Source organism: Diabrotica virgifera, chromosome 10 (genome assembly GCF_917563875.1).
Source record: "Diabrotica virgifera virgifera chromosome 10, PGI_DIABVI_V3a".
NCBI lineage: Eukaryota > Metazoa > Arthropoda > Insecta > Coleoptera > Chrysomelidae > Diabrotica > Diabrotica virgifera.
This window is the reverse complement of record NC_065452.1, coordinates 11,398,679-11,420,307: the sequence shown is the minus strand read 5'-3', so window position 1 is coordinate 11,420,307 and position 21,629 is coordinate 11,398,679. Positions and strand designations below refer to the sequence as shown.

The 21,629-nt window shown below is 33.9% G+C and overlaps 1 protein-coding gene across 4 annotated transcripts in view; it reads right to left on the bottom strand.

The window, feature by feature from the left end:
* LOC114332050 (kinesin-like protein KIF13A) overlaps positions 1 to 21,629 on the bottom strand; it is a 515,517-nt gene that overhangs the window by 12,262 nt on the left and 481,626 nt on the right. For 2 of the 4 annotated variants that reach the window (XM_028281754.2, XM_050641283.1), the window contains 5 exons: positions 19,786 to 19,857; positions 8,239 to 8,408; positions 4,745 to 5,014; positions 3,697 to 4,021; positions 639 to 830 (listed from right to left, as the gene is read on the bottom strand). In XM_028281754.2, the coding sequence (XP_028137555.2) occupies positions 639 to 830; positions 3,697 to 4,021; positions 4,745 to 5,014; positions 8,239 to 8,408; positions 19,786 to 19,857 (1,029 nt within the window). The remainder of the gene's footprint in view (positions 1 to 638; positions 831 to 3,696; positions 4,022 to 4,744; positions 5,015 to 8,238; positions 8,409 to 19,785; positions 19,858 to 21,629) is intronic. The other 2 variants (XM_028281756.2, XM_028281757.2) reach the window with 1 other exon arrangement.

Below are 21,629 nucleotides of genomic sequence, written 5' to 3'. Positions count from 1 at the left end.
ATAAAAATATATTAGCTGACATAAAACCGAAACCACAGAAAGACAAATTCAATCCAATAAACACGCTAGTTAGGAAAATTAATGGAACTTAATACCTATAAGTTATTACTTATGTCTTTTATGTAATCCGAGTTTATCTTTTTTATGTTTTTTGGTTTCATCTTGGTAAAATCTTTAATTCTAGTCCGCAATTCCGAAATGACAGACGGAGAATCTGTCTGACTCCTTCAGCATTCCCCAAATGTACGCATCTGGTGGCGTTAGTTCTGGTGAGTGGCAACTCCCAAAATAATCGCGCTGTATTCGAAGAGACTCCCTGGCAATGTGACAGGTTGTTCCGTCCTTCTGAAACCATTGTTGATTTTAAGTTTGGACCGTTTTCGTGACCTTTTCCGTAGACCGAGAATAGTACTTCAATATAAAAAAAATTTCTGCAAAACTGAGAACCACTCTGAAGCACCTAACATTATCACGACATTCACATACGTTATAACGACGTTCGGAAACCACTCAGTACGTTTCGGCGCCTGACACATACAAATTTGAGGCATACGAATTTCAGTGCTGTTTATTTTGCCGCATACCGTACATGCTGATTCCGTATGTAAGTTTGGTTGTGTATAAATACTTGTTTTTACCTTTAGGAGCATCAAGTTCGACGCCTATCCAAGTCCCAGTCGAAAATTCGGTTTCTCCCATGAATGCCACAACTCCAGAAGAATTGTAAGGTCTAATAAGAACACTTTCTCCTAGCACTACCCAATCGGGGACGGGAACATCATGGAACTTTGACAAATCAGGACGAGAACCGAAACTACTTTCATGGTCATCTACAAATAGTTCGAACATTTTTAAAAAAGAGTTTGAATGAATGAAGGGATTTTAAAGAATGTAAAGTACTACAAATAGTCCAGAGAAATAAGGTTTTTGTCTGGAAACTTGACCAGCCAGGTTGCAAATGGGTCTTTTGGGTACTATATACCTAATGCATTATAAATAAAAAATGCCCGTCACAGTTCCTACAATAATTTTAGTTATTAACAAATAAGTGTCAAAAATGGCAGTTCTATCGTTTAAATCGCTTCGGATAAAAATACGATAATTAAATATCTATTTTGGAGTATTCATCTTTTAGTAGATGAGCAAAGGTTTAAAATGGCAGTTTTGGAATTTTGGTCCGATCATTTGTTGCTTCGGAAATTGCAAAATAAGACTAAAATTTCGGAAAATCAAAAATTTGCTATAACTTTTGCGAAAATGACCTTAAGACTTTGATATTGCATGAAAAGTTGAGTCAAACAGTCCTTATAATGCACAAATTTCAAGACGATTCGCCGATTAGTTTAAATTTTATTCAATTTGTTTATCCCAAAGACCTTTTTTTGCAATATTATTGCTCACAAAATAATAACGATACAGCAATCTTGTGGAAACCACATGAAAAAAAAACACTTATATTTTCAAAGTATGTTTTTAAAAAATCAATAATTCATTTTTACCATTCCGAAAACAGTATACTAAAGTAGAGTCATTTTTGGTTTATAAATAAATTGAATAACTTCGTTAATATTGACTGTGGACTAAATCTACTTTGGGATTTGAAAAGCTTTATTTTTACACGAACTTTCAAGAATAAAACTTTTCGCCTAGGTTAATTACGGTCAAAGTTAGCCACTTTTTTATTTAATTTACAATTACTTCTATATACATAAAATTCTCCTGTAACAGTGTTAGTTACCATACTCCTCCGAAACGGCTTGACACAATTTTATGAAATTTTACACGTATATCCTGTAGGTCTGTGAATGGGTTGTAATCTATTTTTCATACCCCTTACTGGGTTGCCCCCTTACAATTTTTTAATTTTTTTGGACAAAATAGTCCATCTTAATTTTATATGATGCAGCATTAAAAAATACATGCAACCGTTAATTTTCACCCTTCTATCACCAACCTCTATTTTTTAATAGCCATCTATATATTTACATCTATAAAATTCTTCTGTTACAGTGTTAGTTGGCATACTCCAGACGGCTTGACCGATTTTTATGAAATATATATACAGGGTGTCCCCGAAAATAGTGCGTTCCTTAAAAGTATAGGTGGAAGGCACCATGTAGAGCAAAAAAGTCTTATAATATTTTTTATAAATGCAACCGTTTGGCTAAAAAACCAAAATACATTTTGATATGCAAATTGAAATCTGACAACTATGTATACAAAAATCTAAACATAGACAATCACAATTCAAAAAATTTTTAGCCATAAGTATTTACATTAAACCCTGTCTTCATCCTAAACAAACAAACAAATTCTTGTTTTGTTGAATTTTCAATCATGGGGTGTTACAATTATTTTGCAGGTGTACCTATCTGACCTACATTTGTGGTGTCAATAAACTAAATCACAAACAGTTCTTGTACAGTGATGCCAAATTAGTTAATGGGCATGAATTTTATGAAAATAAAAGTTCGCTTGTATGGCGAACAATGTAATTTTTTTTGGAAACCGTAAACTTTAGAAAAAAATGTTATAGGACTTTTTTGTTCTACATTGTGTATTATATGCATACCTTAAAGAAACGCACTATTTTCGGGGACACCCATGTATATTCGGTAGGTCTGAGAATCGGTCGGAATCTATTTTTCATATCCCTGAGTGATAAGGGGTTACCCCCTTACATTTTGTAATGTTAAATGGTGATATGTGTATATAACGTACTCTACAAGACTACGAGTACATACAAATTAAAAAAAATAATGATAGAAAACCATCAATAAGCTTCGGAAATATTAATCGCAGCATATGTTTGAAGAATCAAATTCATTTTTTGATTGCACGGATTTTAATCACTCCCCTCAACCGACCTCGAGCCGATTTCGCTAAGACGTCATTTTTAAAGCGTTATTAACAACTCTGTTGAAGTTCAAAGTTTACTCAAACTTTTACACATAAACTATATACCTTGAACTTCAAAATGACGCTAGTTCGGTTGCTTAATTGTTATAAACAAAATAGCTGTAAATTAAATAAAAAATGTTCTTAACTTTGACCTTAATTGACCTAGGCGAATTTTTTTTTGTGATTTGTGTAAAAATATCAGTTTTACAAATAATAAAGTCGATTTGCTCTAGAGTTAATATTATATTCAAATTATTTATAAGCCAAAAATGACTTTACTTTTTGTGCATTGTATGGACTGTTTGACTTAACTTTTCATGCAATATCAAAGTCGTAAGTTAATTTTCGCCAATTTTATAGCAAATTTTTTATTTTCGAAATGTTAGTCTTATTTTGCAATTTCCGAAGCAACAAATGACCGGACCAAAATTCAAAAACTGCCATTTTAAACCTTTGCTCATCTTCTAAAAGATGAATGCTCTAAATAAGGTTCAACATTTTAACGTATTCAACATTTTAAGATATTTAATTACATTATTTTTACCCGTAGCGATTTAAAGGAAAAAACTGTCGTTTTTGACCCTTTTTGTTAATAACTAAAATTCTCGTCCGAACTGTGACGGGCATTTTTGTATTTATAATGTATTCGGTATATAGTACCCAAAAATCCCATTTGCAACCTTGCTGGTCAAGTGTCCCGAACATGGTACATTTTTGCCTAATTTCCCTGGAGTAAAAACAAAGTACAAACTACATTCTTTGGAAATAAGCACATTATCAACCAGTCTATCTTACCTTCTAGTCGATCGGTAGAACTATCCATACTATCCTCTTCAGACAACACCAAGTTGTTTTTACTTCCTAAGTTATGAGCTGATTTACTTTCCGACATAACTGATCGAGCTTGTGGAAATGATGCTCTGTGGGACTGGCTTCTGGTGCTTTGTTTTTTCCTTCTCACAACTCTCCCTGGGGATAAATTCGTTTTTACAACGGAATTTGATTCGTTAAGGTCACTTCCAGTTTGATTTGGGTTTGAGTCGCTGTCCCCCCCATTCACGATGTCGTCTGAGCTTTCGTCGTTGTTAGTGGAGTGTTGTTCTTCTTCAATGGATAGTCTCTGCAATAAAAATATTATCTATGTAAATGGAAAATTGGTAAATAGACAAGACAGATCTTAACAATTCTTTTTGCATTCGATTTGTGAATGCGCCAAGAAACTTTGTGACTCATAGCCATGAGATAATATTGAAAAACTGTGTTGATACAAAAAAAAGCATTCTTAAAGTCATCTCAAACAGAAAATAAAAAATATTCAGAACTAATTTTTTAATGAATTTGCTGAAACTCCAGAAGACGAGTTAAACAGTAAGTACCCTGGGCACCAGGTACTCCGGAGATCACTTCCAACGTCATATTCGTTTTCAGCGACCCCAAAAACCACCGAGTAATGATTTTTGACTATTTTCTTAATGAATTTGCCGAAAACTCCAGAAGACGAGGTAAGCAGTAGATACCCTGGGCACCAGGTACTCCGGAGACCACTTCCAACGTCATATTCGTTTTCAGCGTCTCCAAAAACCCCCGAGTAACAAAATTGAACTCACTTCCGCCGATAATTGACGAGTTCTGAATATTTTTTTATTTTCTGAGATGACTTTAAGAATGGATTTTTTGTATGCACAAATGCAGTTTTTCAATATTATCTCATGGCTATGAGTCACAAAGTTTCCTGGCGCATTCACGAATCGAATGCAAAAAGAATTATTAAGATCCGTCTTTTTTTTTCGGAGGTTCAGTTCTTTATTGCCTCGACTAAAACCTCGACTAAAGAAGTATTTACCTCCACTTCTTTAGAAATATCCGTTACTTCTGATACTGGTTCTAGATCGTTGTTCATTTTACCATCAAAATCCGGAGTTTCATCAACGCTCATACTTTTCATCGACAGGGAATCATCACAAGAAAGATTTGTCGTTGAAACAGCTTGTGATCCATATCCACTGGAACTCGAAGATGGAGTGTTGGGTTTTGGTGCAAATTCCGTCAAAGAATCTAAAGTACGTGACATTGGCAGATATTTCTTGGCGTAAGTTTTCTTCCTTTGAACATACTGAAATGATCGTTAAAAATAAGTATAAGAAACTACGTGCACAGCATGACATGAACAATTGAATCGCTTATTGTATAAAGGGAATAAGTCAACTTCCGTACGAAATTAAAGTGAGATATACATTTTGTTAAACCAACTTCGACGGATCGATGAGTCTATAAAGGAAATTTGTATCTCTCACCATACGCGAAATATCGCAGAATAAAATTTTTGTTGAGCGTATAAAGGGAACTAGTCCGGGACTGATTAGCTTTATACAATAATTCTTGTGACGCGACCATCGTTTGTGTCATTTTGTTTACAGAGTCGTTTACTTTATTACTTCGGTTAGCTTACGTTAGTTAGGGTGTATTTTAGGTCTTGTTTGTAATAATAAACCTTTTTTTATAAATAAATTAATAATTTAACTGTAGAGAAACAGCAATGTTTCGTCTTTTATTCATTGATTGTATAAAGGAAACAAGTCCCAGCCTTTAAAAAAGTACTTTTTGGCCTTAATAATTTTCAAAGCCCAGTTTGCTGTATCACATGTCACTTTACTAGTCTCCTTCTACATTTCATCTGTAGGACAAAATTTGATAGGTCATCAAGTTTCTAAACTAAATAGTTTTTTTCGTTTTTCTCAAAACTAAGTATTGTGGACTTATACCCTTTATACAATAAGCGCTTCAATTAAATGTCGTGAAATTAAATAAAATGGGCAGTGCCTATCTCGGCTCAAGAAACAAGTAGGTTTTTTAAAAATTTTCCAAGTCGGCTCAAAGATTAAAACTGCCCAATATAAAATATACCAGCTCGGCTCATTGGATATTAATTGTTACTATCAAATAATTTTACATCTCAATGGAAAAAAATACATCTATAGAATAACTTTATTAAATAGATATATAATTATACATAGCCCAATAAAAATAAAAACTAATATCAAATAATTTTTAATACTAATAGAAAGTCTTTCTAATAGGTTTTCTGATTCTAGATCATGATTATGATTATTGTTTATACTAGTTGTAATTCGATTCGTATTTTTTTCAATTTTTTTGATGAAAGCAGTGGCGTAGCAGATACCCAAACAGTCAATATGTCTCAAAAATCTAACCAAGCTTTATCCTATGTATCATTAGCGAAATCGATTCCACGGTCAACATTTCCAACCAAGAAAAACTGTTTCTTAAATTAGCAAAGAACCCAAAATTTCTGTAAAATATTGAAGAAAGGGGTCTTGAGGGTGGATGTTTTTCTATGTTAATAAGAAATGTTCCCTAACCTATAATTCCAAGATAAAATTATTATTATACCTAGTAATACTAAAAAAGGTACTAAAAGGGTACTAATACCTACCTGTTAACTTTCGAGCCGCCCTGGGGGGTTTTTTAAATGTACCTGAGGTATTATAAAGGACTAAAGGATTATAGTGAGCCGAAATGGGAATACCCCAATGAAATACACTTCAATGACCTCAGGATCATATCGAATTTATACTATAAGCCGCGAGCAAAACTACGTGTTAACGAACAGCTGCCAGAGGAAATTGAAATCATACGCGGGGTGAGACAGGGATGAGTATTGTTGCTAATTCTTTTAATGCCAACTCGGAAGAGATCCTCAAAAAAGCTCTTGAAGGTGAAACAGCGGGAATAAAGGTAAATGGAGTTCCCATTAACAACATTACATATGCAAATGACAATATCTTCAGTCGAAAACATTGAAGATCTTTAGATACAGGTGACCAGAATAGAATGGAAAAGAATACGGTCTACAACGAATGTCAAGAAGACAAAATTCATGAGAATATCGAAAACTCAAAGAATGCATTAACGAAGAAACACTGCATATACTTTTAGATCTGTTCAATTGGTTGCTGTCCACGTTTGTAACACTACCAAAGTCAGTACTTGCGACAGAATGCTCCCAGTACAAAACAATTTCCTTAATAAGCCACACATTACTCAACATAATATATGGAAAATCATACAAAAAAATAGAAGATATAGATAACACCCAGTTTGGATTCAGAGGAGGACTACGAACGAGAGAGGCTCTGTTCGCTTTTAACGTTCTCGCGCAAAGACAACTAGATATGAACCAGGATCTCTGTCTGCTTTATATATTATCAAAAGGTTGTTGATAGAGTACGACATCAGAAACTCATAGAACTGTTAATAGAAAAGAACGTGGACAGACGAGATATACGGGTTACTGTCAATCTGTACTGGAATCAAAAAGCAAAGGTTAGAATCAAAAATGTCGAAACAGAAATTATAGAAATCAAAAGAAGTGTTAGACAGGGTTGCGTGCTGTCCCCATTGTTATTCAATATGTACAGCGAGGCATTTTTAAGGAAGCAATATCAGAGGAAAAGCAGGATATATCAATAAACGGAAAAATCTTAAACAACATAAGATTCACAGACGACACCGCAATTTTTGTAGACAATCTAGATAGAGTCTAGAAGAACTGCAACGCTTAGTAAAGAGAATTACATCAAGTCAGTATAAACAAAAGTTGAAAACAAAAACGAGGATCCTAGTACAAAAAGTAATAAATGAAACACTTACACGAGATAAATGTCCATATTTTGGTACAAAAAAAAACCAACCATAAATTTAAAAATTTATTACACTGGAAAATAGGAATAAAACTAAATTTGCGTTGTTCATTCAAGAAGAGGTAATCTTGACCTACAAATAGGCCAAATCTCTCTGCGAAATTTCACCTAATAATATGGTAAATAGACTAAGATGCGCACGCAATTTGTTGGCTCCATATAGTACCCGTAGGCGTTAATGGGTTAAGTTGGACGTTTTCTCGCTTCAGTTTTATGGAATGGAAGCTTGGACCTTGAAGACGACATCAATGAAAAAACTGGAATTATTCGAGTTGTGAGTGTATAGAAGATTCTGAAAATATCGTGAACAGAACACGTCATAAACAAGTAGGATCTGAGAAGAATGAAGAAAACAAGAAAATCGGAGTATCTCGGACATATTACACGTGGAGAAAGATACAATTTGCTCCAAGTGATTATGCAAGGAAAGATCCAAGAAAAGAGAAACATAGGAATACGTAGAATATCATGACTGCGCAACCTGAGAGAATGGTATGGATGAACATCAAATGAACTTTTCAGAGCAGCCGACTCTAAAGTCGAAATAGCTACGGTGATTTCCGGCCTCCATCGTGGAGATAGCACTTGAAGAAGATGTGCACAGTGGTATACTTACGTGGATTTCCGATTTTCCGTTTAATCCTTCTTCGCTCTGTTCTTCGATTGGATCATCCATTAGTAGATCAAAGGAATGCTTCCTTGGTAATGCTTTGGTTGGTTCTTCATGTAAAGTAGTCATCCTTAACCCCAATTTGGTGTTGGCTGGTGATACCATTCCAGGGAAAACTAAATAGATTTATAATTAGGATAATAGAATAACAATTTATAGTTGGCGATCAAATTGTTTGTCAAATTATTAAAAAGAAATAGGATTTGACATTACATATCTAGAACTGTGCAGCGCCCGACACTCTTTTACTAGTATGTGCTTCCTATAACTTCCATTAAACGAAGGATCAACAGATGCTTGGTATCAAAACCAGGGGTAATAATAGGCGGTTGAAGCGTAGCACTGGCCCTGTTACCTTCATTGTATACCGTAGGCCCAAGAGATACCAGACTACCCTGCTATAATCCCAAAGCCGCGTCAGCGGTATAAAAGGGAGACCATTATTATTTAATTTCTTCACAACAAAAGGGAAGTGGCTGAAAGTTGCTATAGAAGAATTAGTCCAGGGTAATAAGGATTTTCTCGGGACACTCAAAGATCCAGGTAGCTGACTACTTTTTTAGTTATTGTAGACCTATAGGAAGAAATCCTACCTGTGTAATGCCTGGAGTTCGCATCCGTTTTTTAATTATTAACAATTTAGTATAAAAACCGCGATTTTTTGCACCCCATTCAATAGCTGACATAAAATTACAAAATTCAATATTTTAGAACATTGAAAAACCTTCAAAATGCCGATTTTTTAAAGTTCAAAAGTTAATCTGTTACTACGAGCAAAATCTGCAAAATAACTGCAAAATAAGCGAAAATCGTTATTTATTAATAACTTTTACAAAAACTACCTTAGAACTTTAGTGTTTCATCCAAAGTTGGATATTGGGCTACTTAACAAACCTTTAAAATTTGAGACCGATCCATTAATTAGTTTAAGAGTTATTCTATTTGTTTATCCCAGAGACCTTTATTTTGCAATAACATAAGACAGAAAATAATGAAGATAGGGCAATTCTGAGTAACCCAAATGAAAGTAGAAGAGTGATAGTATCAAAATGTATTAAAAAAAGATAAAAAAAATTAATCAATATAATCAAAAATCCTAATGCCAAATTTTTGAAATTTTGTAGTTTATAAACATTTAGAATAACTTTACAAATATTGTCCGTAGGAACAATCTTTTTATACAGGGTGTTTCATTAATAATTGTCCATATAGTAACTGGAGAAACCTTAGCACAAAATACGAAGATTTAACCTAAAACACTTAAATAAAAATGTGGTTCCTTACTGAGTTACAGGGTGTTTTATCTAAAAATTTTAAAACTATTTTTGCTCAGCATTTTAAAACTATTCGACTTATCCTTTTCATACTTTGCAGGAAGTATAGGCACTGTACAAACTACTAAATTATGTTAAACAAACGTTTCTGGCTATTACCATAGGCGTACGACGGGGGAAAGTGAATGATTGACCGTTTCCAAATTCTACGCCACTGGCGGAATTGCTATTTTAGTTCAATTTTAGGATTCTCCAATACTTTCTATGAAAATAATATACTCTTCATTCGTACCGATAAAGTCATTAGTTTTCGAGATCTTTGGAGTTAAAAATGAAACGACACGGTTATTTTGATTAATGTATTGTGTCGCTTCATTTTTAATTTCAAATATCTCGAAAACTAATCGCTTTATCGTTACGAATGAAGAATATATTATTTACATAAAAAGTATTGTAAAATCCAAAAATTACACTAAAATAGCAATTTCGTGAGTGGCGTAGAATTTGAGAAGGGTCAACTATTCACTATCCCCTGTCGTACGCCTCTGGTAGTAGCTAGAAACGTTTGTTTATCATAATTTAGTAGTGTGTATAGTAATCGCACTTTCTGCCTAGTATCAAAAGGATACGTCGAATAGTTTTAAAATGCTGAGCAAAAATAGTTTTAAAATTTTTAGATAAAACATCCTGTAACTCAGTAAGGAACCACATTTTATTTAAGTGTTTTAGGTTAAATCTTCGTATTTTGTGCTAAGGTTTCTCCAGTTACTATATGGACAATTATTAATGAAACACCCTGTATATTCGAAAAGCTAGTATTTTAACACGAATTTTCAAATAAAAAAATTTAGCCTGGGTTCATTAGGGACAAAGTTAGCCATGTGTTTTTTCAATTCACAGCTAATTTGTTTATAATAATTAAGGAATTTCATTGATGCCATTTTAAATAATGGGATTTGTTTTTTTTTGTTAAAAAATTTGCATAAACATTGCATCTTCACAGCACCCTCAACGATTTTTCAAAATTGTAGTTCAAACGGTTACTAGGGGGAACCTACGAATATACCGAGTTAAAATACCGAAAAAGCAATTTCAAACTAAAACAATTTTCTGTATCTCCGGATCAACTCAATGGATTTTCATCTTTCTTTTTTTTTAATTTTTATGTAATTTCTACGTACATTACAAATATGCAATTTTTTTATAAATTTATTATTTAATAATCAGCCTATTTTGTTTAAACAATTCTTGAAAAAATATTTTTTTACAAAAATCCATTTTTTTAATCATAGTATCATTAATGATCATACAAAAAGTTAAAGTTCACTTTAACAAATAAATTATTTTTATTAGGTAATTATTTATTGAAGATAATTTTTATTTATTAAAGTATACCTTAACTGTTTGTATGATTAATAATGATAGTCTGATTAACAACATGGATTTTTGGGAAAAAATGATTTTTTCAAAAATTGTTTAAACAAATTAAACTTTTTATTAATTAATAAATGTCAAATTGCAAATAGACAAATTACATATTTGTAACGTACAGAAAAATTACATACAAATTAAAAAAAGAAAGATCAAAATATATTCAGATCCCGAGACATAGAAAATGATAGTAGTTTTAAGTTGCCTTTTTTAGTTTTTGAACTCGTGCTTTTGTCGGCTCCCAGCTCCCCCTTCACTTACCACGCCTAGTCACCAACTGAACAACATTTTTAAAAATTCGTTTAAAATACCAACTTTTCAAATATGTACAATGATTTTTTCTGCGAAGAATATTTTTAAAGTTGTTCTAAATGTTTATAAACTACAAAATTTCAAAAATTTGGCATTAGTATTTTTGACTACATTAGATCATTTTTTTATCTCTTTTTAGTACATTTTGATAGTATCGCTTTTCTACTTTCATGTGACATACGCAGAGTTGCCTTGTCTTCATTATTTTCTGTCTTATGTTATTGCAAAATAAAGGTCTCTGGGATAAACAAATAGAATAACTTTTAAACTAATTAATGGATCGGTCTCAAATTTTGAGGGTTTGTTAAGTACCCCAATACACAACTTTTTGTGAAACACTAAAGTTCTAAAGTAGTTTTAGTAAAATTTATTAACAAATAACAATTTTCACTTATTTTGCAGTTTGTGTAGCAACAAATTAATTTTTAAACTTTCAAAAATCGGCATTTTGAAGGTTTTTCAATGTTCTAAAAAATTAAATTTTGTAGATTTATGTCACCTATTTAACTTTTGAATGGGGTGCAAAAAATCGAAAAAATCGCGATTTTTTCACTAAATTGTTAATAATTAAAAAACGGACGCGAACTCTAGGCAGGAAACAGGTAGGTTTTCTTCCTATAGGTCTACAATAACTAAAAAAGTAGTCAGCTACCTGGATCTTTGAGTGTCCCGAACATGGTCTATTTCTAACTTATTACCCTGGAGTAAATGAAAGTTGCTATTTTTGCAGATTCGCAACTTTATATAAATATTAATTAAATAATAATTGAAATTACTTCTACGTCGTACCGACAACCCCATTTGATTGTTGGTAGTATGAATCAATTTTTTCCCTGGTTTGCCGAAGAAGACAATCGTGTGTTTAGTCGTCCTCTACTTCTTCAGTCCTCTGGTTTTGAAAATGTTAATCTCTTCGTGTATTTGTGACCTGACATCGTATCCTAGCAATGTGTCCAGCCCATCTAAGTCTTTACACTTTAATGAATTTCACAATATCTGGATCGGTGTACAACTGATATACCTAGTTCAAAGTTGTATCTTCGACGCCATAGCCCATTTTTATTGACGGCCCCAAAAATCTTAAGAATTCTTATTTCATAACTATTCAGAAGTGAAATGAATTTCGACTTAATTCAAGTTCTCTGTTTAACCCAGGTATGACAATACCAAAAGGCACCGTTAGGAAAATATTCCAATTTACGGTTCAGAGAACCTGTATGAAACGAGTCTGTGTACTCTAATACAGAGTATGGCATTAGTAAAATAAGAAAATCTACGGTTTCGTTTTGATTTAAATCTATTCAGAAGTCTTCTGAAGTCTTTCATCATTTTGAGATAAGGTCCACGTTTCAGCCCCATACATCAAAACCGGTCTTATTAAGGTCTTGTATATATTGAGCTTTCCTGCACGTTTTATATTTTTATTTTTTATATGTTTCTGGAAACCGCAAACAGTTCTGTTTCTGATATTCTCATAAATTATATACGGATACAGGTCATCGTATCTACAGAGAGCAACACTCACAGCAAATATTAATTGTAACAAAGTAAAAAAATATTCACATTCAGTTTATCAACAAAATACAACTGCTTTAAAAAGCGAAAACTGTTCAATTTTACAAATAATTTGATCGCCTCCCGAATTTAGTAGTTTCAAACAAAAACAAAATAAAACCAACACACAAAATTATTTACAATAAATCAAAAAACTATTTTATATAAAATCAAATATCGTAATTCTCCTAATGAGATCCGATCGTCTGTGTTTATATAATTATTTACAACTAAGGCTTCGTCTGTAATAACTTTAAATTATTGAATTACGTAAGGTTTATGCAACTGACAGAAGCTTTTTATAGAATCGGATCTCACAAAAAATAACACAATGAGGGATGTGTTAACACATAAGCAAAATATAAAACATGCTGGCCAATTAATTAAATAAAAAGAACAAATAATTGTGAACAATTCTACTTAAGTGAAAATGAAAGACAAATTATGTTTCCTTTCGATTCAGGGGCGATACACAATCTCCAGACAGCTGTTTCTATCTCACGACGTCCTCAGTGGAGCTGCGTGCACATCTCTGAATCAAAACGAAACCAAACTGTCTTTTTAAGTGGAATTTCAAAAATAGTTTAAAATCCACTTTTAGGACGCTCTAGCGACATCTCTTAAAGAAAAGAGAAAACTCCCTGATACAAAATTCACCATTAAAATAATAGTATATAATTAGTTAAATCTGAAACGTTTCTTATTGGAACCCCTTTCTGGTAACATTCTTAATCTCTGACTTTTACAATTTATAAGACAGGAGACGACGAATAAAGAAAGCGAAAAGGGCTCTACAATATGCAGTAACATTCACTCTACTTAAATAAATTTTAAAGTCACAAATTAAATTGTAACTATCTGATTGATGAGGAAAGATTGAAAAACAAAATTTCAGAACTGGTGAGAATGCGTTCTATAAGATGAGGACGAAAGAAATGTTACTTACGATCAATTAGGATTTACATTTTGAGATAAATAAAAGGAAAACATGGTAGTAATTATTCTTCTTCTTCTAAAGGTGCCTATCTTCTAGAGATGTTGGGGACGACATTGGCTCATTTTGTTTCATGTTCTATTCACAGCAGTTCGAAATATATCAGTTGACGTTAGACCATTTCTTAAGATTGGCTAGCCAGTATACGTCCAGGACCTCTCTTGCCCCCAATTTTACCTCGATGAATCAACTGTAAGAAGTCGGTATTTATTATTATGCATGATGTAGCCGAAGTAAGCCAATTTTCTGTTTTTTAAGGTGTTTATAATTTCTCTGTCTTTTCTTATCTCTTTTTTGTCGTTTCCCCATTACTGAGGATCGCGATTTCTTCCAATATTCCTAACAATGTTTCTCCATTGGTCTCTATCTTCAGCTGCTCTAAGAGCTTCGCAGAATGAGTTTCCAGCTGAATGCTTTATTTGTCAGACCATCTAGTTGGTGATCGTCTTCTTGATCTTCTCCCCGGAACGTTTCCAGAAACAATTAATCTCTCCAAACTGTCGTCACCTCTGCGAACCACGTGACCAAAGAATTGCAGAATTCGTTGCAGACATATTGTGGACAGCCTTTTTTTAATATTGAGTTGGTTCAGAATGGAAACGTTTGTCCTATGAACTGTCCAAGGTATGCGCAGCATTCTTCTCCAGCACCACATCTCAAAGGCATCGATTTTTTGCGCTCGCATGCGCGAGGAGTCCAGGTCTCTGCTCTGTATAGAAATATTGAGAATATAAGGGCATTCGCCAGCCTCATCTTGATATTTTGAATTAATCGACTCATCGCATTTTTTGCCATACCAATACGTCTCCGAACTTCTGCTTCACAGTTACCATCGTTAGTTATACTAGACCCGAGATAGATAAAGGTGTTTACTATCTGGTATTCCTGTAACATGTTAGTCAGTTGAATAGTGACGAATCTGTCGACCAGCATTATTTTTGTCTTAGCTTTATTGATTTTCAGACCAACTTTATTGCTTTCGTACTCAACTCTTCGCAGAAGATCAAACATTTCTTGCTCATTTGCTGCTATAAGTGTAGTGTCATCAGCAAATCTTAAATTGGAGATTTTCCTACCAGCTACTGTTACTCCACCGGCCCATCCTTCTAAAACCATCCTCATGACATGTTCACCATAAATGTTAAATAAGTCAGGTGACAACACGCATCCTTGTCTAACACTTCTCTCAGTCTTGAATTGGTTTGAGAACTTCTGATCTAGTCGTACTGTCGCTGTATTAGACTGGTACAGATTTTTAAAAAGTGTTACCAGGTGCATTGGTGCGCCCATTTCTATTAAAATTGACCACAGATTTATCCAGCTTACACAATCAAATGCCTTTTGGTAGTCAACGAGCATATAATCATAGGTACTTGAAATTCTCTAGACTTTTCAACGAGTTGTCTCAGGTTCAGGATTTGTTCACTTGTACCTTTACCCTTTACAAACCCCGCTTATTCCTGAGGTATTTGGTAATGTAGATAGGTTTTTAATCTGTTTTTGATGATGTGTAACAAGATTTTATTAGCATGTGTTATTAGTGACAGTGTGAGGTAGTTTTCACATCTGGTAGTAGTTCGTTTTTTGTGTAGTGGGATATAAATTGAGGTACACCAATCAGATGGCCATTTTCCTGAATTCCAAACAGCGACATAGATAGAATGGATGACATGTAATCCTTTGTCACCTAGTAACTGTAGTATTTCACATGGCATTGAATCAATGCCTGGGGATTTATTTCTCTTTAGTGATTTAATTGCATCTTTGACTTCAGCGAGTAAGACAGTAGGTTCTCTAGGGTAGTCAGAAGGCCACTGATTTTCTGCTGATACCTCGTTATTTTTATATAGCTCGCCACAGTAGTTTCGCCATGTTTCCAATATTTCATCAGTATTGGTCTGTAAATTACCTTCCTTATCTATTACAGACCACGTTTGAGGTTTAAATTCTCTGGTAAGGAGTTTGATCTTCTGGAAAAGTCCCTCGGTTCATTTCGACAGCCATGTTCCTCTATCTCTCATGCATATTTAAGAGATGTTATCAGCTTTATCTTTGCGGCACTGTTTTCTTATTTCTCTCGATAACGCTCTATATTCATCGTTTGTTCCGTATCTAGCTTTATGTTCTTTTCTGCGTTGAATCACAGTCCACGTATTATCGGATATCCATGGCTTACGGCCAGTGGAAACCGCTGCCTCACAGTCTTTCGCAGCCTCGATTACCTTATCTTTGAGATAGATCCAAGTGCTCTCAGGGTCACTATCTACTTGGTCTAAAGAAAGAGCTTCTTCTAGGTTTTGTTGGAAGTCAAGTGTTTTAGAGACATGACTTTTCTCTGGGGTCTTCTTTTGGGGACTTTAAAACGAAGTCGAAAGTTCAATACCAGGAGTTGATGATCGCTTCCACAGTCTGCACCAGGATATGTTTTACAGTTGATGGACGACGACTTCCATCTTGATCTTATTCGGATGTAGTCTATTTGATTCCTTGTTCGTCCATCTGGGCTGCGCCATGTGTATAATCTCCGTGGATGATGTTGATATAACGTGTTTGTAATTGTAAGATGTTGTTCTACACAGAACTCCACTAGACGGTCGCCATTCTCATTTCTCTGTCCCAGTCCATTTTTGCCCAGCACTCCTTCAATATTTTCATTAGATGACCCCACTTTGGCGTTAAAATCTCCTAAAATTATGACGAGTTCACGATTCGGAATAGCGCGAACAGTTCCTTCTAGACGACCATAGAACCTGTTGATGTCTTCTTCTTGTGCAGCTGTTGTAGGAGCGTATACCTGGACAAGGTGTAGGGTATTGGTGGATATTCTCATTTTAAGGGATATTATCCTGTCATAATGTCTTTTCTTAGCCTCTTACGTTAGTTGTATGGTGTATATATGAGACTCTAAACATACGTCGGTAGCACATTTCAAATGATTCTAATCGTTTTATGGCATCTTCTGTACGACTCCAGATTTCTACTCCGTAGAGGAGGGTACTACAGACGTAAAATCTAAGAATGCTGATGCGTATATTCATACTTAAAGACAAGTTGCAGACAATCTCCTAAGACCGTTAAAATAGCTTTGGTATTTTTAAATACGAGCTTTTATTTCGTGGTTGTAATCCTCGGTATACTTAATATTGCAGCCAAAAGAGCTCATTTTCTCCATTCCTTTTTTTCTAACGATGATTGGAGGAGATTTTGATTTTTTAGAATTCACATCACTTTGGGTTTCTTAATGTTTATTTTCATACCAAACTGCTCACAGACTGAGTTGATTCTGTCGATAAGTCGTTGTAGACGTACCATCCAGTGCCTCTTTAAATAGAAACTCGGAATGAGGATTAAATAACAGGGGTGACAAAACACATCCTTGTCTAACTTAACAAATCCTTGGAACCTTCGATCTTAGTACCTTTTCGTTTCAGTACACGTTTTTTAGTAGTTTGATGTCCTTCCCATCTAACCCAACTTCTTGCAAAAGTTCCAATAGTAGGTCGTGCCTTACTCTATCAAATGCTTTTTCGAAGTCTATGAAGACGAAGTCAATCTGATCGTCTTCGATTTTTACAGATTCGGTTATGTTTAACAGGACTTTTACTGCATAAGGCTTGTCAGAGTAAGGAATTCGTTGCAGTGTTGCGGGTTTGACTTTTTCGGTAGTGGGATGAATATTGAGATGAATATTGATTCTAGCCAGTCTTGGGGTATTCTTCCTGTATCATAAATGCGATGGAATAAAAGGACAAATATTTCGATGTTTCGCTGATTAATTTTAACGTTTCTGGGTATATTCTATATTGACTTGGGTTTTTAGTTGATTAATGGCATTTATAATTTCAGTTTTCAGAATTCCTAGTTCTTCGGTGTTGTTGTCCAATCTTCTTGGTTCTTCTTGGTTTCTTTCTTGGTTTCTTCTTGACTTCTCTTCTGTGCCGTTAAAAAGTATTTTCATATAGATTTCCCATTTTTTCAGTTCATCTTCGGCCGAATCGGGCAGTTTGCCATCCGTGTTCAGCATGATACGGAAGGTTGTTCTCTTGTTATTCGATGTGAACTCTTTTCCCTTGTTATGTAAATTAAAAGATCGTGCCTTTGTTGCAGTTATTCTATTTCGACGAATTTTGTTTCCAGCCACTTCCCTTTTGCACCGGTTATTTTTTTAAATTATTCTCTTTATTCTTTTGTATTTTCCCTCCTTGTCATTTTTTCTTTTGGATTCTCTTCGTTTGTCCATTAATTGTAAAATCTCTCCTGTTTTACATAATTCCTGTCTGCTATTTCTTGAAGTTTTGCTATTACGTTGTTCATTTGCTCTCTAATAGTTTTCCACAGGACGTTTACGTCATCGAACTCAATAATTCTATGGTTGTCAATATTTTCTTAATGTTTGTTTAATTCTTTGTGTACCGTCTGTTGTATTTGTCGTTTTTTTGTTTCTTTATTTATTAGTTGCCATCTTGCGCGCACTTTTACAACAGGATAATGATTAAAATTGATGTCATTTCCTGGATATGTTTTTCCGCTGATAGTGTTGTGACATCTTTTGTTGACCAATATAATCTATTTAGTTACGAATTACTCTGTTTTCAGTAAGTTGTGGTAAAGTCCAAGTTTATAATCTGCGGGGATGTAATTTAAACGGGTCTAGGACGTTTCATCGCCGCCGTTTCGATGCCGCCAGTTCGATGCCGATGCCGGCCGAATCATCGCCAGTCAATTAATCGCTATCTGATATATTTCCGAATTTTCGACAGTTACAATTATTAGTTATTTTTAGTATTAATTAGGAATTCTAGGAAATGCAAGATATGACGGCGATGAAATGGACTGGCGATGAACCGGCGGCATCGAAACGGCCGGCGATGAACCGGCGGCATCGAAACGTCCCATTCCGAATTTAAACAATGTATTTGTCGGTACCATGTTGTGTTGTTGGCAGAATTGGCTTGGTTAAGGAAATAAAATAAAGGAAAGGACAGAGCAACGAAAGAGTGATCGCTTTCAGTGAACTTTTGTAGTTCATAATGGAGCGGATTGGATTAGACGCCATGGAGAGCAGACGAGGGAGTGGAAGAAGAGTGGTTACTAGTAGACGTGGAAGTACTATAACGGTTCTCTACCAATTCCTCATCGGCTGGAGCCTTTTAGGGTCGATTTCTCATACCTGCGTTAATCTATGGTTCAGTTGAACCAGGTTCACCCGTGATCTGTGGTTTTGTTTGAAATGCATTTCTCATTGCGCGTTCATGTCAGCGCTCGTTCTACAGCTTTCGAGAAATGCCAATAGATGGCAAAAGGTAAAAAACTGTCGCGATTTTGAACTACCATTTTTATGCTGTTTTTGAATAAAGTTAAATTTAAGTATTTATAGTCAAATAGTCATTTTAATAATTATAAATAAATATTATAAAAACAAAAATAATGTTATCGTTTATCGTTAGGCTTAATGTAATAAAATAGGATATATTTATATTATGACAACGTTTCGTGTTAATACAACGCATGCGTAGTCCATGGAATCATCTGAACTGAGTTCTGAAATCTTTGAACGGCCGAATTCCACCGTTCAAGCATCGTTCAAGTTTAAACTGCCATCGGTTGAACGTGAATTGAGAAAGACGATTTTGACTTTAAACTGACGTTTACTAGAAGTTCAGGTTAAACTGGAGTTGAACTCGATATGAGAAATTGGCCCTTAGTGTATAGAAATCCCAACTCAGTAAAATGATAGATGAAATTGAAGGAAATAATTGTATAATGTTTCTGAAAGGAGCAGAAACAACAACAAAGAAAACACAGCGTGAAATGCTCTTTCTAGGGCGTAGTGTAGTTCACAAACTATTTGTTCTACTAACCCAAATAAACAAAACCAAACAAAAATAAAAAAAAAATCAACGTATCCAGCTTTTAACAATAACATACGTTTGGTACTTGTCGGCTGTTGCAATCTCAATGAGTTCAAGTTTAAATTGAGATTTAAGAACGTGGGTCGGGCTGAAATATCAAAGTTTTGGTTTTAGTACACATAAAGGATACCGTAGTTAACGTGCTTGGACATAACGATTACCATTTTTTCTACATTTAATTTGAAGTCATGATACAAAAGGTAAGTTAGTTATTTTAAAGCCACAAGAGACATAGTACTGGTCTAACAAAAACAGAACATGCAGGTTAGCCAATTGTAAAACGATAACGATCTAATTTTGTAAACATACAAGACTTTATTTATACAGTCCGTTCATATTGCATATTCCCAACTATAAACAAACGCACGTGTTGGTATTCGCCTTCTCATTCGACAAGAGACTATTAAATATGATTTATCGCCAACCGTCACTAAAGTCACTCATTATTGTACTCAGTTGCCCTCATTTCCGGCAGTAAAGTAACACTTTATTGTACTGAAAGAAGAATTTTACTTTACCTGCCGCGATTCTTAATCAAATTAACCGAGATTGAATGTAAGTGGTAGATGGCAGTAATCGATTATTTATTTGAATGAACATAAAATTTATTTACTTTAATTATTAAAAATATTGTACAAAATTTACGTTACTATTAATTAAATTGATAGCCAACCGTCACTAAGTCATTCATTATTGTACTTCATTTGCCCTAATTTGCGGCAGTAAAGTAACACTTTATTGTACTGAAAGAAGAATTTTACTTTATCTGCCGCGATTAATCAAATTAACCCAGATTGAATGTAAGTGGTCGATGGCAGTAATCAAATGGCGAGAATTTGAGTGTACTTAAAATTTATTTACTTTAATTATTAAAAATATTGTACACAATTTGCGTTATTAACAATTCAATTTATGTCAAAAAGTGAAATTCTGTAGTATTTTGTAAATATATTCATACAAAATAAATTAAAACTTTACCGATTTAGTTATTATTCAATATTGATAACTATCGATTAAAAATCGAAAGCGGCCATATTGCAAAATTTATCTGTCATCACTGTCATGAAATTATTATGACGTCTAAATTTTAAAAAGTTCTTAAATTGTAAATTTCAAGTAAGTGTTAAAACCAATATCAAATTATTGTAGAAAGTGAAATTGTAGATAAAATATATTTTGGCATTATCCAAGCTGTCAAGCTTTCAGTATTTCATTTTTCAGTTTTTCATTCAGGGATTATTAAAATTAAAGATGATTAATTTTATGAAATAATGAAGATAATCAAATTTAAAAAATTGTATAGTGTTATAATGAGATTTTAAAGAAGGTAAATAAACGACAGGTTTTTATTCAATTTATTTTAGAAATTTTATATTATTTTTAAATTATTACAGAGCCCAAACTCTCACGTAGTCAACTTTAAGGTGCGAATCATCGGAATTCAAATTCCAAGTTGATTTCCAATCAAATTATGTTGGCGATAAAATTTTGTATGCACCACGTCAGTAAAGACTCTTTATCGAACTCGTCTGTTAGTCGCCTCGCTTGCTTCGCTCCCTCCGCTCGTAATATCAGACTCGTTCGATAAAGAGTCACTTTACTGACTTGGTACATACATAACATAGAAAATACTTAATTATAAAAATGCCACAAGGAAATAGCTTCAGAACAACATAACTATTATCGCATTGAACGAGAATTATTCTCATTTTACAGTTTCGAACTGCTCAGTCTGATTATATTCGAATTCACGAAAATTGCATTCGATATGGACTAAAAATAAACAAGAAAAAAACTAAATTCATGATTGTCTCAAAAACACAACATGGAAATGAAAGGTTAATGATAGAGCAAACCAAA